We start from the raw sequence: 18,174 nt of genomic DNA, 5'->3' as shown, positions 1-18,174 counted from the left end.
AACTCCAATGAAAATAATGTAATAAAGTTCATTTTTACAATAATTATGTATAAATGATTTAGTCAGTGTTTGCCCATTGTAAAATCTTTCCTCTCCCTGATTTACATTGACATTTATCATATGGTGACATTTTTACTGCTGGCAGATGTCTGTGGAAGTAGCTGCTACTTGCTTTTTTGCCAGTTGTAAACCGATTTCCCACAATGCCACAAGGCTCCCACAGTGTGATGTCAGAACCATGGTCCTGACATCACAAAGTGGGAGGGGGTTTCACCACAATATCAGCCATACAGAGCCCCCTGATGATCCGTTTGAGGAAAGGAATAGATTTCTCATGGGAAAGGGGTTATCAGTCACTGATTGGGGTGAAGGTCAATTCTCTGTTACGGTTTCTCTTTAAGTAGCTAAACACAAACAAACATGCTGGTGGAAAAATATACTTATCATGGAATTGAAGAGTAAATTTATACAGCTCTATGTAAAACCCCTTTCTAAGTAATCTTGCTTTTTCGTCCTCTTACAGGCTGATGAAATCGAAAAGATTTTATGCCATAAATTCATGCGGTTCATGATGATGAGGGCGGAAAACTTCTTCATTCTGCGCAGAAAACCTGTAGAGGTAATACCTGCTGTGTGTGAGGGTTTCTCCTACTGTCAGAGATATCCACTGGAGGCCCTCTCCTTAACCACATGCAGAGTAGCACAGGTAGTGGGGTAATGGTTACCTGCTCCAGCACTGTGGGTCTCCTTTATGCATCACAGCTGCACACTTTCTGCTGCCATCTCACTAGCCCCCGATCACATGACCTATGCAAGTCACGTGATCAGCAGCACTGGAGCAGGTAAATATTATTCTGGTCCCTGTGCTATTCTGCGTGTTAGTGTGCATGGGGGGGGGGAGATCAAGTACTGATGATATACCTGCTGTTGTTTATTGTAGCGGAAAGAGAAAAAAGTTGGTAGATTCAAGGCTGAGGAGTCTGAGTTTGAGTCGAAGTCGGGGCAATTTTGGGCACTCTGAGTTGGAGTCGTGGTTTCATAAACTGAGGAGTTGGAGTCGGAAGATTTTTGTACCGACTCCACAGCCCTGGGCAGATTACAAGAGGGTCCATGGCAGGGTGTCCCTTAGGTAGGTTGTGATCTTACTGGTAGATCAGATAGGATTTCTGGGTAGAAAAGGACTTGAGGTTATAGCTTGCTTGCAGTATTCTAGACATAGTTTCAGTCCATAAGGTTTTCTTTAGCAGTGTATGTTTTCAGCGTCTCTGGGCCTTTCATTCTGTCTTGTGACCAGAGCATTGTGGGGGCAGCCGAGGTGGGGAGGAGACCAGGAGTTGCATACAAACCTGTCACAAGGAGAATTGTTTTTCAGAGCTGCAGAGTGCAGGAAGATCATTAAGACGAAAACCAAATCCACCTACATGTACTTTACAGTGCCAGCTTCATTGCCGTCAGCATAAATCACTCAGTAACAGGCACACTCCCTTGTTCTAATAACTAATGTTTTCTCCCCTGACGCTAAAGGTGGGTGGAAAGAAGAAAGCTAGAGTGGGGCCATACCCAGGAACTGATTCATGTACTCATTGTTATCGGAGCACTCGTCTTCTCACTCATTCTTCTGCCTTTTGTAGGCATTAAAGCGGACCTGAACTCAGAACTTACTCTCTGCTCGATAAGATACACAACAGCATAATAGCCTTTAAACAAAAACATTACCTTGCTACAGTGGATACAAATCCTACAATAAATCTGCAATATCTACTTCCTGTCTTCATGAAAGCAGACATATTGTTAATACCATCCTGTGCTTTTAAATGAGCTTATCTGGGAGAGAGATCAAATTACAACTTGTGATTACAGTCCTCTGTCTTGTCACCCCCCCCCCCCCCCTTTCCATGGTCAGATTTACCTTCAGAAGTCCTTGAAAGGCTTTGGAGGCACCCTTATCCCCTAGATCCTAGGTTCTCAACACGTACCCCAGGGGGGTACTTCTGATGGTTCCAGGAGGTACTCAGGCTTGATATACTTAACCAAGAATAACAGATTTGGGGTTTTAGAAACACCAAATTAGAATTTTAGCTCATTAACTATTTCTGCCGCCCGGACGTGAAGCTCGCGTCTGGGCGGCTGCTCTGCTGCGGTGGCGCGCCCCCGTAGTGTCCCCCGGTAGCCCTGGGACCAGTAAACGGGAACATGGTTCCCGATCACCGATCCGTCTCCCCATCAGAAAAACCGAAACGCTCTTACAAGAGGCTTCAGTCTTTCTGCCCGGAAAAATTTCCGCATCCCCCTTGTGCTTCTGCTTAGCGAGAAGCACAAGGAGTGAAAAAAAAATTCAAGGTGGCCAAATAGTAAAACTACATCTACCTATTTTTTACATTACAATTTACACATATAACATTAAAAATTAACTGTTTATTTCCCACACCAAAATATTACCCAAATAATTTTTAATGGAGGAAAAAAAAAAGACAGTTACCTAAGGGTCTGAACTTTTTAACTACTTCCCGACCGCCGTATAGACAAATGGCGGCCGGGAAGCAGACGCCGCAAGGACCGCCGTATTGACAAAATGCGGCGGTCCTTGTTTGGGCATGGGCGGAGCGATCGCGTCATCCGTGACGCGATCCTCCGCCTCCGCCTGTCGCCGCTCACTCGCCGCAACATCCCGCCGGCCATACGGAAGCGCCGGCGGGATGTTAACCCGACGATCGCCGCATACAAAGTGTATAATACACTTTGTAATGTTTACAAAGTGTATTATACAGGCTGCCTCCTGCCCTGGTGGTCCCAGTGTCCGAGGGACCACCAGGGCAGGCTGCAGCCACCCTAGTCTGCACCAAGCACACTGATTTTCTCCCCCCCCCCGCCCCAGATCGCCCACAGCACCCATCAGACCCCACCCCCCAGACCCCTGTTTGCACCCAATCACCCCCCTAATCACCCATCAATCACTCCCTGTCACTATCTGTCAATGCTATTTTTTTTAATACCCCCCCCCCCCCCTGCCCCCTGCTCCCTCCTGATCACCCCCCAGATTCTCCCCAGACCCCCCCCCCAGACCCCCCCCCCAATGTACTGTATGCATCTATCCCCCCTGATCACCTGTCAATCACCCGTCAATCACCCATCAATCACCCCCTGTCACTGCCACCCATCAATCAGCCCCTAACCTGCCCCTTGCGGGCAATCTGATCACCCCCCCACACCAATAGATCGCCCGCAGATCCGACATCAGATCACCTCCCAAATCCATTGTTTACATCTATTCTCTCCTCTAAACACACACTAATTACCCATCAATCACCCATCAATCACCCCCTATCACCACCTGTCACTTTTACCTATCAGATCAGACCCTAATCTGCCCCTTGCGGGCACCCAATCACCCGCCCACACGCTCAGATTGCCCTCAGACCCCCCTTTATCAATTCACCAGTGCATTCATTACATCTGTTCTTCCCTGTAATAACCCACTGATCACCTGTCAATCACCTGCCAATCACCTATCACCCATCAATCACCCCCTGTCACTGCCACCCATCAATCAGCCCCTAACCTGCCCCTTGCGGGCAATCTGATCACCCACCCACACCATTAGATCGCCCGCAAACCCGCCGTCAGATTACCTCCCAAATGTATTGTTTACATCTGTTATCTTCTCTAAACACCCACTAATTACCCATCAATCACCCCCTATCACTGTTACCTATCAGATCAGACCCTAATCTGCCCCTTGCGGGCACCCAATCACCCGCCTACACGCTCAGATTACCCTCAGACCCCCCCTTATCAATTCGCCAGGGCATTATTTACATCTATCCTTCCCTGTAATAACCCACTGATCACCTGTCAATCACCTGCCAATCACCTATCACCCATCAATCACCCCCTGTCACTGCCACCCAACAATCATCCCCTAACCTGCCCCTTGCGGGCAATCTGATTACCCACCCACACCAATAGATCGCCCGCAGATGCGACATCAGATCACCACCCAAGCGCAGCGTTTACTCTCCTCTAAACACCCACTAATTACCCATCAATCACCCATAAATCACCCCCTATCACCACCTGTCACTGTTACCCATCAGATCAGACCCTAATCTGCCCCTTGCTGGCACCCAATCACCCGCCTACTCGCTCAGATTACCCTCAGACCCCCCCTTATCAATTCGCCAGTGCAATATCTACATCTGTTCTCCCCTGTAATAACCCACTGATTACCTGTCAATCACCTATCAATCACCCATCAATCACCCCCTGTCACTGCCACCCATCAATCACCCGCTGTCACTGCCACCCATCAATCAGCCCCTAACCTGCCCCTTGCGGGCAATCTGATCACCCACCCACACCAATAGATCGCTCGCAGATCCGACGTCCGATCACCTCCCAAGTGCAGTGTTTACATCGGTTCTCTACCCTAAACACCCACTAATTACCCATCAATCACCCCCTGTCACTGCTACCTATCAGATTAGACCCCTATCTGCCCCTAGGGCACTCAATCACCCGCCCACACCCTCAGAATGCCCTCAGACCCCAGCCCTGATCACCTCGCCAGTGCATTGCTTGCATCTATTCCCCCCTCTAATCACACCTTGAGACACCCATCAATCACCTCCTGTCACCCCCTAGCACACCTACCCATCAGATCAGGCCCTAATTTGCCCCGTGTGGGCTCCTGATCACTCGGCCAAACCCTCAGATCCCCCTCAGACCCCCTTCCGATCACCTCCCCAGTGCATTGATTGCATCTATTTTCCCCTCTAACCACCCCCTGAGACACCCATCAATCACCTCCTGTCACCCCCCTAGCACTCCTATCCATCAGATCAGGCCCAATACAACCTGTCATCTAAAAGGCCACCCTGCTTATGACCGGTTCCACAAAATTCGCCCCCTCATAGACCACCTGTCATCAAAATTTGCAGATGCTTATACCCCTGAACAGTCATTTTGAGACATTTGGTTTCCAGACTACTCACGGTTTTGGGCCCGTAAAATGCCAGGGCGGTATAGGAACCCCACAAGTGACCCCATTTTAGAAAAAAAGACACCCCAAGGTATTCTGTTAGGTGTATGACGAGTTCATAGAAGATTTTATTTTTTGTCAAAAGTTAGCGGAAATTGATTTTTATTGGTTTTTTTCCACAAAGTGTCACTTTCCGCTAACTTTTGACAAAAAATAAAATCTTCTATGAACTCACCATACTCCTAACAGAATACCTTGGGGTGTCTTCTTTCTAAAATGGGGTCACTTGTGGGGTTCCTATACTGCCCTGGCATTTTAGGGGCCCTAAACCGCGAGGAGTAGTCTAGAAAACAAATGCCTCAAAATGACCTGTGAATAGGACGTTGGGCCCCTTAGCGCACCTAGGCTGCAAAAAAGTGTCACACATGTGGTACCGCCGTACTCAGGAAAAGTAGTATAATGTGTTTTGGGGTGTATTTTTACACATACCCATGCTGGGTGGGAGAAATTTCTATGTAAATGGACAATTGTGTGTAAAAAAATCAAACAATTGTCATTTACAGAGATATTTCTCCCACTTAGCATGGGTATGTGTAAAAATACACCCCAAAACGCATTATACTACTTCTCCTGAGTACGGCGGTACCACATGTGTGGCACTTTTTTACACCCTAAGTACGCTAAGGGGCCCAAAGTCCAATGAGTACCTTTAGGATTTCACAGGTCATTTTGTGACATTTGGTTTCAAGACTACTCCTCACGGTTTAGGGCCCCTAAAATGCCAGGGCAGTATAGGAACCCCACAAATGACCCCATTCTAGAAAGAAGACACCCCAAGGTATTCCGTACGGAGTATGGGGAGTTCATAGAAGATTTTATTTTTTGTCACAAGTTAGCGGAAAAAGACACTTTGTGAAAAAAAACTATTAAAATCAATTTCCGCTAACTTGTGACAAAAAAATAAAAACTTCTATGAACTCACCATACTCCTAACGGAATACCTTGGGGTGTCTTCTTTCTAAAATGGGGTCATTAGTGGGGTTCCTATACTGCCCTGGCATTTTAGGGGCCCTAAACCGCGAGGAGTAGTCTTGAAACAAAAATGACCTGTGAAATCCTAAAGGTACTCATTGGACTTTGGGCCCCTTAGTGCAGTTAGGGTGCAAAAAAGTGCCACACATGTGGTATCGCCGTACTCGGGAGAAGTAGTATAATGTGTTTTGGGGTGTATTTTTACACATACCCATGCTGGGTGGGAGAAATACCTCTGTAAATGACAATCTTTTGATTTTTTTACACACAATTGTCCATTTACAGAGATATTTCTCCCACCCAGCATGGGTATGTGTAAAAATACACCCCAAAACACATTGTACTACTTCTCCCGAGTATGGCGATACCACATGTGTGGCACTTTTTTGCACCCTAACTGCGCTAAAGGGCCCAAAGTCCAATGAGTACCTTTAGGATTTTACAGGTCATTTTGAGAAATTTCGTTTCAAGACTACTCCTCACGGTTTAGGGCCCCTAAAATGCCAGGGCAGTATAGGAACCCCACAAATGACCCCATTTTAGAAAGAAGACACCCCAAGGTATTCCGTTAGTAGTATGGCGAGTTCATAGAAGATTTTATTTTTTGTCACAAGTTAGCGGAAATTGATTTTAATTGTGTTTTTTCACAAAGTGTCATTTTCCGCTAACTTTTGACAAAAAATAAAATCTTCTATGAACTCACCATACTCCTAACGGAATACCTTGGGGTGTCTTCTTTCTAAAATAGGGTCATTTGTGGGGTTCCTATACTGCCCTGGCATTTTAGGGGCCCTAAACCGTGAGGAGTAGTCTTGAAACGAAATATCTCAAAATGACCTGTGAAATCCTAAAGGTACTCATTGGACTTTGGACCCTTTAGCGCAGTTAGGGTGCAAAAAAGTGCCACACATGTGGTATCGCCGTACTCAGGAGAAGTAGTATAATGTGTTTTGTGGTGTATTTTTACACATACCCATGCTGAGTGGGAGAAAGATCTCTGTAAATGGACAATTGTGTGTAAAAAAAATTAACAAATTGTCATTTACAGAGATATTTCTCCCACCCAGCATGGGTATGTGTAAAAATACACCCCAAAACACATACTACTTCTCCTGAGTACGGCAATACCACATGTGTGGCACTTTTTTGCAGCCTAACTGCGCTAAGGGGTCCAAAGTCCAATGAGCACCTTTAGGCTTTACAGGGGTGCTTACAATTTAGCACCCCCCAAAATGTCAGGACAGTAAACGCACCCCACAAATGACCCATTTTGGAAAGTAGACCCTTCAAGGTATTCAGAGAGGGGCATGGTGAGTCCGTGGCAGATTTCATTTTTTTTTGTCGCAAGTTAGAAGAAATGGAAACTTTTTTTTTTTTTTTTTTTTTTCTCACAAAGTGTCATTTTCCGCTTACTTGTGACAAAAAATAATATCTATGAACTCACTATGCCTCTCAGTGAATACTTTGGGATGTCTTCTTTCCAAAATGGGGTCATTTGGGGGGTATTTATACTATCCTGGAATTCTAGCCCCTCATGAAACATGACAGGGGGTCAGAAAAGTCAGAGATGCTTGAAAATGGGAAAATTCACTTTTTGCACCATAGTTTGTAAACGCTATAACTTTTACCCAAACCAATAAATATACACTGAATGGGTTTTTTTAATCAAAAACATGTTTGTCCACATTTTTCGCGCTGCATGTATACAGAAATTTTACTTTATTTGAAAAATGTCAGCACAGAAAGTTAAAAAAATCATTTTTTTGCCAAAATTCATGTCTTTTTTGATGAATATAATAAAAAGTAAAAATCGCAGGAGCAATCAAATAGCATCAAAAGAAAGCTTTATTAGTGACAAGAAAAGGAGCCAAAATTCATTTACGTGGTAGGTTGTATGAGCGAGCAATAAACCGTGAAAGCTGCAGTGGTCTGAATGGAAAAAAAGTGGCCGGTCCTTAACCTCCTTGGCGGTATGAAAAATACCGCCAGGAGGGAGCGCAGCAGTTTTTTAAAAAAAAATTTTTTTTTTTATCATGTAGCGAGCCGAGGGCTCGCTACATGATAGCCGCTGCTGAGCGGCATCCCCCCGCCCGCTTCGATCGCCTTCGGCGATCTCCGATCAGGAAATCCCGTTCATAGAACGGGATTTCCTGGAGGGCTTCCCCCGTCGCCATGGCGACGGGGCGGGATGACGTCACCGACGTCACTGACGTCGGGACGTCATTGGGAGTCCCGGGCCACCCCTCGGCGCTGCCTGGCACTGATTGGCCAGGCAGCGCTGGGGTCTGGAGGGGGGGGGGGGCCCGCGCCGCAGCAGATAGCGGCGATCGGGCAGGGGCCGGCGGCGATCAGAGTGCTGGCGCAGCTAGCAAAGTGCTAGCTGCGTCCAGCAAAGCAAAAATTATGAAAATCGGCCCAGCAGGGCCTGAGCGGCACCCTCCGGCGGCTTACCCCGTGTCACACACGGGGTTACCGCCAAGGAGGTTAAAGAGACTCTGAAGCGAGAATAAATCTCGCTTCAGAGCTCATAAATAGCAGGGGCACGTGTGCCCCTGCTAAAACGCCGCTATCCCGCGGCTAAACGGGGGTCCTTTCACCCCCAACCCACCCCCCGCAAAAGTGTGTCGTAGAAAAAGTCGCTGGCTGTCTCTTCCTGGAGGCAGGGCTAACGGCTGCAGCCCTGCCTCCAGTCGCGTCTGTCAGCGGCGCATCGCCGCCTCTCCCCCGCCCCTCTCAGTGAAGGAAGACTGAGAGGGGCGGGGGAGAGGCGGAGATACGCGCTGACAGACGCGCGTGGGGCAGGGCTGCGGCGGTTAGCCCTGCCCCAACCAGGAAGCGCTCCCCTGGTGTATCGAGGGGGATTTGGGGGTGAAGGGACCCCCGTTAAGCCGCGCTATAGCGGCGTTTTAGCAGGGGCACACATGCCCCTGCTATTTATGAGGTCTGAAGCGAGATTTATTCTCGCTTCAGACTCTCTTTAAGGGGTAGAAAGCCCTAGGTCCTCAAGTGGTCAAATATGCATTTGAAGTGGGTATACTATGAACATTTTTATAATAATAATTATTATAAGCTTGTAAATAGTGATGGACACAAAACGGGAAAAATGCACCTTTATTTCCAAATAAAATATTGGCGCCATACATTGGGATAGGGACAAAATTTAAATGGTGTCATAACCGAGACAAACTGGCAAATAAAATACATAGGTTTTAATTATGGTAGCGTGGATTATTTTAAAGCTATAATGGCCGAAAACTGAGAAATCATGAATTTTTTCCATTTGTTCTTATCCTGTCAAAAATGCATTTATAAAAAAATAATTCTTAGCAAAATGTACTACCCAAAGAGAGCCTAATTAATGGCGGAAAAAAACAAGATATAGATCAATAAATTGTGATAAGTAGTGATAAAGTTATTAGCGATTGAATGGGAGGTGAAAATTGCTCTGATGCATAAGGTGAAAAATCCCCGTGGGCTGAAATGGTTAAAGCTCATTAAAAGCAGTATTAAATGCTTGGAAATAGTTTTGAACCAATTATCATGTACTACAATTAAATATTTATTTGTCGAGGGGTACTCGTGATAATGTTTACTATGCTAGGGGGTACTTGTTGAGTACAGGTTTTTAAAAAGGTTACATACCAATAAAATGTTGAGAAACACAGTTCCCCAACCCTGTCTTCAAAGCCCACTAACAGTACATGTTTTGCAGAAAACCACAAACATGCCAAAGGTGGGGTAATTAGTGTCTCAGCAGAGCAGATTAACTACCTGTGTATTTCCACAAAACATGCACTGTTGGTGCGCCTTGAGGAGTGGGTTGGGTAGTACATCCACAGATGGACGGCTCCATAATATGCATGCCTGAGCCTAGACTTGTGCATGCACAGTACGAACCTACCCGTCTTTGGAAGCACTTGAGGATATGAGTGTTTCTGAGGACTCCCAAAGGCTTACTCGACCATTGGTCCAGTAAACTTCCATAGGGGAGAACTGCGGTGGACCCAGGGCACTGAGAGAAGACTAAAGGTACTATGGGATCCAGAGCTTTGTCCCCTGCATAGGTGAGTATATTTTTTTTTTAAAGCTGACTGTATAATTGCTGCTTTATTATAATTTAAAAAAAAATGTTGTTGTTAAAAAAAAGTTGCCGTAAACGAAGGTCCTAGTATGCAATTTGAGCATTGGTGTTTCCTGCTGGCCCCCTATTTCATACATTTCCTGTCACGGCCAGATTGCCACAAGCAGGAAGTGGCTAAATGGTTTGCCGCTGGGTCCCCTCAATTAGACTAGCGCCCTTCCTCTAATAGTGTAATTCACTGGCCAAGAATGAGCATACAGGATCTTCTCAAAAAATTAGCATACTGTGATAAAGTTCATTATTTTCTGTAATGTACTGATAAACATCAGACTTTCATATATTTTAGATTCAAATACACACAACTGAAATAGTTCAAGCCTTTTATTGTTTTAATATTGAGGATTTTGGCATACAGCTCATGAAAACCCAAAATTCCTGTCTCAAAAAATTAGCATATTTAATCCGACCAATAAAAGAAAAGTGTTTTTAAAACAAAAAAAGTCAACCTTCAAATAATTATGTTCAGTTATGCACTCAATACTTGGTCGGGAATCCTTTTGCAGAAATGACTGCTTCAATGCGGCGTGGCATGGGAGGCAATCAGCCTGTGGCACTACTGCTCAGGTGTTATGGAGGCCCAGGATGCTTCGATAGCGGCCTTAAGCTCATCCAGAGTGTTGGGTCTTGCGTCTCTCAACTTTCTCTTCACGATATCCCACAGATTCTCTATGGGGTTCAGGTCAGGAGAGTTGACAGGCCAATTGAGCACAGTAATACCATGGTCAGTAAACCATTTACCAGTGGTTTTGGCCCTGTGAGCAGGTGCCAGGTCGTGCTGAAAAATGAAATCTTCATCTCCATAAAGCTTTTCAGCAGATAGAAGCATGAACCCACTTTTGAACCACAAACAGCGGCAGAAGTGCCTGATCTGGGCTACAGAGAAGAAGCACTGGACTGTTGCTCAGTGGTCCAAAGTACTTTTTTCGCATGAAAGCAACTTTTACATGTCATTCGGAAATCAAGGTGCCAGAGTCTGGAGGAAGACTGGGGAGAGGGAAATGCCAAAATGCCTGAAGGCCAGTGTCAAGTACCCACAGTCAGTGATGGTCTGGGATGCCATGTCAGCTGCTGGTGTTGGTCCACTGTGTTTTATCAAGGGTAGGGTCAATGCAGCTAGCTATCGGGAGATTTTAGAGCACTTCATGCTTCCATCTGCTGAAAAGCTTTATGGAGATGAAGATTTCATTTTTCAGCACGACCTGGCACCTGCTCACAGTGCCAAAACCACTGGTAAATGGTTTACTGACCATTTACCATGGCACAGGCTACTGTGCTCAATTAGCCTGCCAACTCTCCTGACCTGAACCCTGTGGGATATTGTTAAGAGAAAGTTGAGAGACGCAAGACCCAACACTCTGGATGAGCTTAAAGGGGAACTGAAGAGAGAGGTATATGGAGGCTGTCATGTTTATTTCCTTTTAATCAATACCAGTTGCCTGGCAGCCCTGCTGGTCTATTTCTCTGCAGTAGTATCTGATTAAAACCAGAAACAAGCATGCAGCTAGTCTTGTCAGATCAGACTTATAAGTCTGAACCACTAAAACACCTGATCTGCTGCCTGCTTGTTCAGGGGCTATGGCTAATAGTATTAGAGGCAGAGGATCAGCAGGGCTGCCAGGCAACTGGTATTGTCTAAAAGGAAATAAACATGACAGCCTCCATATACCTCTCTCTTCAGTTCCCCTTTAAGGCCGCTATCGAAGCATCCTGGGCATCCATAACACCTGAGCAGTGCCACAGGCTGATTGCCTCCATGCCACGCCGCATTGAAGCAGTCATTTCTGCAAAAGGATTCCCGACCAAGTATTGAGTGCATAACTGAACATAATTATTTGAAGGTTGACTTTTTTTGTTTTAAAAACACTTTTCTTTTATTGGTCGGATGAAATATGCTAATTTTTTGAGATAGGAATTTTGGGTTTTCATGAGCTGTATGCCAAAATCATCAATATTAAAACAATAAAAGGCTTGAACTACTCCAGTTGTGTGTATTTGAATCTAAAATATATGAAAGTCTAATGTTTATCAGTACATTACAGAAAATAATGAACTTTATCACAGTATGCAAATTTTTTGAGAAGATCCTGTACAGATCATATGCTGTGACTCTGTCGGCATGCTTGTTGCAGTTGTGTGACACTAAAGCCAAAAGCTCAGCATGGCAGCCTGGTAACTGGCATTGTTTATAAGGGAATAATGATGGCAGCCTCCATATTCCTCACACTTCAGGTTCTCTTTAGGACTCTTTGGTTGCCAGATATCTGGCTCTTGTCCAGCCATGTAATCGGGCACATCCTGATATGTAACCTCAGCCGTGTTTTACTGCCCCCTGCTGCTTTCTGTTATATATCTCCTGTGATGCTGAGTAACGTGGTAAATTACAGGCAATGTTCTTTCCATTGTTGGTCTGCACCTCTGATGTGTGGGCGGAATTGGAGATCCGGGATTGGGAACACAGCGTCACATCAGATGGCTGCCATTCTCCTCACCAGAACATTTGTCTCGTTTCCAGGGATACGACATCAGCTTCCTGATCACAAACTTCCACACGGAGCAAATGTACAAACACAAGCTGGTTGACTTCGTTATTCACTTCATGGAGGAGATCGACAAGGAGATCAGCGAAATGAAGCTGTCAGTCAATGCCAGAGCTCGTATCGTAGCCGAGGAATTCCTAAAGAACGTAAGGACCGTTTGCTGAATACCAGGAAGAGCATGACTGCAGCTCCTTCTGGGGTCACTTCCTGAGGGATGATTTTAGCCTGGTATACACTCCCCATTATGATTGGCCAGTTACTGACCAATCTCCACGTAGCACAAGAGCTTACCTATGCAGTCTGCTCATAGTATTCAATATCTGTTGACTTTCATACTACGTGGAGGTGGTATAATTGTTCATTGATTGACCAATCATAATTGAAAGTGTCGCTGCACAGAGAATTTAAATGTGTGCATTAAACACCAAGTGAACACCTGACACAACTGGCTGAGCAAATTTGGCCTGATTGGCTATTCATGAGGCAATGCTCATGCAAATATGCATTTGCTTTCGCATGCCAACTAATGCAGGGTCCATTGAACCAATGCCGCAAAGCGGTTTGCCCTTGAAAGTGTGTACCAGGCTTTATTGATATTCATACAACTGATGCAGTGGAGTCCTCAGTGCTAACAGGTTGCTCAGGCCTACTGACCAATCAACACTGATGATTCTTAAAGGCAACCTAAACTGAGAGGGATATGGATGTTTCCTTTTAAACAATACCAGTTGCCTGGTAGTCCTGCTGATCTATTTGCTGCAGTAGTGGCTGAATCATGCAGCTAATCCAGTCTGACTTCAGTCAGAGCACCTGCTCTGCATGCTTGTTGAGGGGCTGTGGTTTTAGAGACACAGGATCAGCAGGAGAGTCAGGCAACTGGTATTTTAAAAGGAAAAATCCATATGCTTCTCAGTTTAGATTCCCTTTAAAGAGGCACTCCAGTGAAAATAACACAATGGAAAAAAAGTGCTTGATGTTTGCAATAATTATGTATAAATGATTTAGTCAGTGTTTGCCCATTGTAAAATCTTTCCTCTCCCTGATTTACATTCTGACATTTATCACATGGTGACATCTTTACTGCTGGCAGGTGATGTCTGTGGAAAATGATAATGCATTTTTGGCATTTGGAAACAGCTGTTATTTCCCACAATGCAACAAGGCTCCCACAGTGTGATGTCAATACCTAGGTGCTGACATCACACTGTGGGAGGGGTTTCACCACAATACCAGCTATACAGAGCCCCCCTGATTATCTATTTGAGAAAAGGGAAAGATTTCTCATGGGAAAGGGGGTATCGGGTATCAGCTACTGATTGGGATGAAATTCAGTCCTTCGTTACGGTTACTCTTTAATTGCATCACTATGCAAATGCTGGTGACTGATGAAAGTGGTGATCATTCAGGGAGTGACCTCAGTGGGAACAGGGCCCCTACGCAGAAACAAGGGGTGTGTTGGACCTCTTAAGCTATGCACATTAACCTCCCTGGCGGTAACCCCTTAATTTTTTTTTCTTGCTGCACGCAGCTAGCAATTTGCTAGCTGCGTCAGCACACCGATCGCCGCCGCCCCGCGCTCGTTCGCCGCTATCCGTCGTGCCACGCTGCCCCCCCAGACCCTGTGCGCTGCCTGGCCAATCAGTGCCAGGCAGCGCTGAGGGTTGGATCGGGACTCCCAATGACGCCACGACGTCGGTGACGTCATCCCGCCCCATCGCCATGGCGATGGGGGAAGCCCTCCAGGAAAACCCGTTCTTTGAACGGGATTTCCTGATCAAAGCAGGCGGGGGGATGCGGCTGAGCAGCGGCTATCATGTAGCGAGCCCTGGGCTCCCTACATGATTTAAAAAAAAAAAAAAAAACTGCTGCGCTCCCTCCTGGCGAAATTAATTAGACCGCCAGAAGGGTTAAAGGTCAAAAAGCATTTTAGTGATTCTGATTACATCAACAGTACCATTTTACTTTTACATATAGAGCTGTTCCATCTCTTAGCCCTTATTGCTTAAAGTGAATGTAAATTGAAAAAAAACAGTTACCTATGGAGAGTGGTAAGGCTCTGGGTCCTGTAGAACCTTCCCGTACCCCCAGTAGCAGTATTCTGATCAGGTAGACACTGCTCTGTGCTGCCGTGGGAAGCTTCGGGAGCACTGGGGCTGCTCCGTACGGCATCTGTGCAGTCTCTAGCGCTGTCATACATTCGCAGTATGGAGCTACTGGGTACTCAGGTACACGAGTGCTTCCAAAGCCTCCCAAGACTGCAAATTAAATGTGTGTGACAGCGCTGGAAGGAGGGGACCGTGAGTGGAGCAAGGGGCTCTGTATCTGTTCGGATTTACATTGGCTTTTTAAAAAAAAAAAACCGCTAACATAAAAAAAACCCTCTTTGGAATGCCTACCTCGGGAGGGGGTAGCCTCAGGGTCCCAATGAGGCATCAACATCCTCTGTAGCCTGGGGGAATACAGCGCTGGCTCCCCCGAAAGACCCTCGACAAAGCTTGACAAGTAGTGCGCCTGCGCTTAAATACCTACCGCGATCCAACACAGGCGCAGTAGCCGGTCTTCATTCGGGCCAAGGCGGAAATAGCCGAATCCAATCGTATCCACTCTACTGCGCAGGCACAAAGGACTCGAGCCTGCGCAGTAGGGCGGATACGATAGGGCTCGGCTATTTCTGCCTCAGCCCGCAAGAAGAGATGCTTTTGTGCCTGCACTGGATCGCAGTAGGTAAATATTTAGCCTGCCGATGTTCGGGGGGGGGGGGGGGTCAAAGTGTTGGATTGCCGGGACACCGGAGGACGGGGAAGCCTCGTTAGGATCTAGAGGCAAGTATCCACCAGAGGAAATTTTTTTTTTTGTTTTGTTACAAGTTTTTTCTTTAAGGTAAATATGTGAGATTTAAAAGTGCCCCTAGGGGTATTCACCTCTGGACCCTAAAAAGGCTTCATCTGCAGTCTCATTCCAGCACTGCGACCTCCAAAAGTGGCCTCCCTGCACATGCCCGCTAGCTCCGTGCTGCGTGAGCTCCAGCAGAAATAGCCGAGACATTGGGACTGTGCAGGCGGCTCGTGTCTGCACTGCAGCACTGATCCCGCCCAGCTATCAGAGGGGCGGAGCATGTGTAAGAGTCCACAATCGCCAACAAGCTGACTCTGGGTCCCAGTGCTAGAGTAGAATGAAAAGGAATCTCAGTTTTAAAGTTGAAATGCAAATGTATTTTTATTTTTTGTGGACTTTACAGGAAACACTGTAAATATACCATTTCTTGTTTTTAACCCCTTTTTATGTTCCTTTTCTTGCAGTTTTAATAACCATGTGTGAACGGCGGATGTGACTCCCTCATTTTTGCTCCTGAATCTCTATCGCTGCCCCGCGGGGGCGGGGAAGTAAAGGGCCGAGGGAGGGGCTTGCATATAAATGCAGAGTAAGGATATCGGTGAATGTCTGTCAAGTTAACCTCAGGGGGAAAAAATGTACACAGCATTTACCTTCATTCCAAATTCCCCCACAGGATGGGACAGAATATTTTTATTGTTATTTTGAGACAAAACATATGTGCTTGGTTGAACCTGTAATCTTCTTTTTTTATTTTTTATTGCGTTATTTTTTTTTTCTTTTCAGCAGTCTTTACAAAGAAGGTAATAAGTGATTTTACGTAAGTGCCCACAACTGGAACCTTCAGCCACATTGAAGGGGCTTTTCTTCAGTGCATTATCAGCTTTTGCTGCTCCCTCTTCTCTTAAACCCCCATAAAGTTATTTTCTATATATAGTCGGCCAAGGATCAAATAAATACATAGCTTGGTGTATGCATTGCTTGCTGCAGGCCCGTGCCCTGCGATCTGTCAGGTCTCCTAGAGAGAACTGTACATTACCTATCAGACTGCCAGCGGTACTGTATTTTAGGTGTGTATTTCAGTAGGGGTCTCTACAGGGTGGTCCACTCCCCAGCTTGTTCAGAGGATGGATCTTAAGACCGCCGGGCCTTTCAGGTTCAGACGCCACCTTTGTTTCTACTTTTCTTTTTCTTTTTTTTTGCCCAAATCGTACGGTTTATCTCTGAAACGGTAATTCTGATTTTTTTTCAGAGCACTATTTTCAGTGTACCCTGACTCCCCCATGTCATGAGAATTGGGAATCTGAGAAATGGTATTTCTTCTGTATCTTCTGCTTTTTTTGCACTTAATGTAGATTTTTCTTATTCAAAACAAAAAATAAAGCCTTTTTGTCCTGTCTCTGTGTTTGTTCCTTTGATCGCCTGTCAGTTGCATAACAAGTTTACCCATGTAAATTTGGTTTCGGCTATACTAAGGTGCCATATTTTTGGCAAACAAGACGCTCCTTTGTATAGAGGGCAAAATATATACTAAACCTGGTGCGCCCATGGTTCAGGAGTGTCTAGTAGATAGTCTCCCCAATTATTCTGACCCCTTATGTCCCCTGCTTCCCCCTATTGTCCTCCTATGCTCCCCCGAATTATGTAATGCTAGGGGCAGCATGGGTCAGTGGGCTCACCAAATTAATCGGCTCCAGCGACGACTAGAGACCTCTCCCTTTTTAAAAGGGGAAAGAAAAAGAGACCTCTTTCTCATTGCTTCTTAAGTGCCGGCTTCTGCTGATGTGATCAGCAGAAGCCAGCAATAGAGGAGTCATGAGGGAGGAGAGCGGTCTCTGATTGGTGCTGTGGAGCCAATGGATTAGGTGAGCCCAGAGCCGTGCTGCCACTGCTTTACATCATTCAAGGGGAGCAACGGAGGACACAATACAGGGAGTCCCCGACATCCCAGCAGTTCGTATCGTCGGGGGTTTGTAAGTCGGGGACTCTCTGTATTTGGCATAGAAGACGCAAATTTTTATCCCAATTTTGGGGGAGAAAAGGTGCGTCTTACATGCTGACAAATACGGTAATTCTTTTACCGAGAGTTAAGACAATATTGTATTCGTAAATAGTTACGTCCGTATTAGCCAGCACAGGCGGGGATTGCCTGATGTGCTGGTTGCTTGAGAATTCAAGTAACCAGGCGTAAGATTAATACTTGCTTCCCCCAGAAATAAAATGTGGACAGCGGAAATAATTTACAAAACCTCCAGGTGCCGGTTCTCTTCCCTCCTGCAGCTAACAGCAGCTCTGCTGCATCTTCAGATGGCTCCTGAAGTGTGCATGTGACATGCCGGGAGCCATATGAGGATGCAGCCGTCAGCTGCAGGAGTGAAGAGGACCAGCACCTGGAGGATTTGTAAATTGTTTCCAGTGTGCTGCTCTGCTACACCCCCATGCTGGTTGGTTGAGACTGCCAGATGCCCGAGTTCCAGATAGCCGGGACTAAATCAGATGCAATATACAGTTAAGACCTAATGAAAAAGACAAGAGCGTTGTCTTACTCCCAAGAATATAAGACTTCTATGTGAATGTTGATATGAAAGTCTATGGACTCTCGTATACAGGTAGTCCCCGGTTTACATCTCCATGTAGATTGCACAGTATGTGCA

At 45.9% G+C, this 18,174-nt stretch overlaps 1 protein-coding gene across 1 annotated transcript in view; it reads left to right on the top strand.

Moving 5' to 3' along the window:
- Positions 1–16,919, top strand: part of ARPC4 (actin related protein 2/3 complex subunit 4) — a 46,280-nt gene extending 29,361 nt beyond the window's left edge. The window contains exons 4-6 of the mRNA XM_068252820.1: positions 524–619; positions 12,664–12,834; positions 15,988–16,919. Of these exons, the coding sequence (XP_068108921.1) occupies positions 524–619; positions 12,664–12,834; positions 15,988–15,993 (273 nt within the window). The 3' untranslated portion in view covers positions 15,994–16,919. The remainder of the gene's footprint in view (positions 1–523; positions 620–12,663; positions 12,835–15,987) is intronic.
- Positions 16,920–18,174: the final 1,255 nt, after the last annotated feature.

The sequence above is a fragment of the Hyperolius riggenbachi genome, chromosome 9, assembly GCF_040937935.1.
Source record: "Hyperolius riggenbachi isolate aHypRig1 chromosome 9, aHypRig1.pri, whole genome shotgun sequence".
Classification (NCBI taxonomy): domain Eukaryota; kingdom Metazoa; phylum Chordata; class Amphibia; order Anura; family Hyperoliidae; genus Hyperolius; species Hyperolius riggenbachi.
The sequence above is the reverse complement of the archived record's forward strand: the minus strand, read 5'-3'. Positions and strand labels throughout refer to the sequence as shown.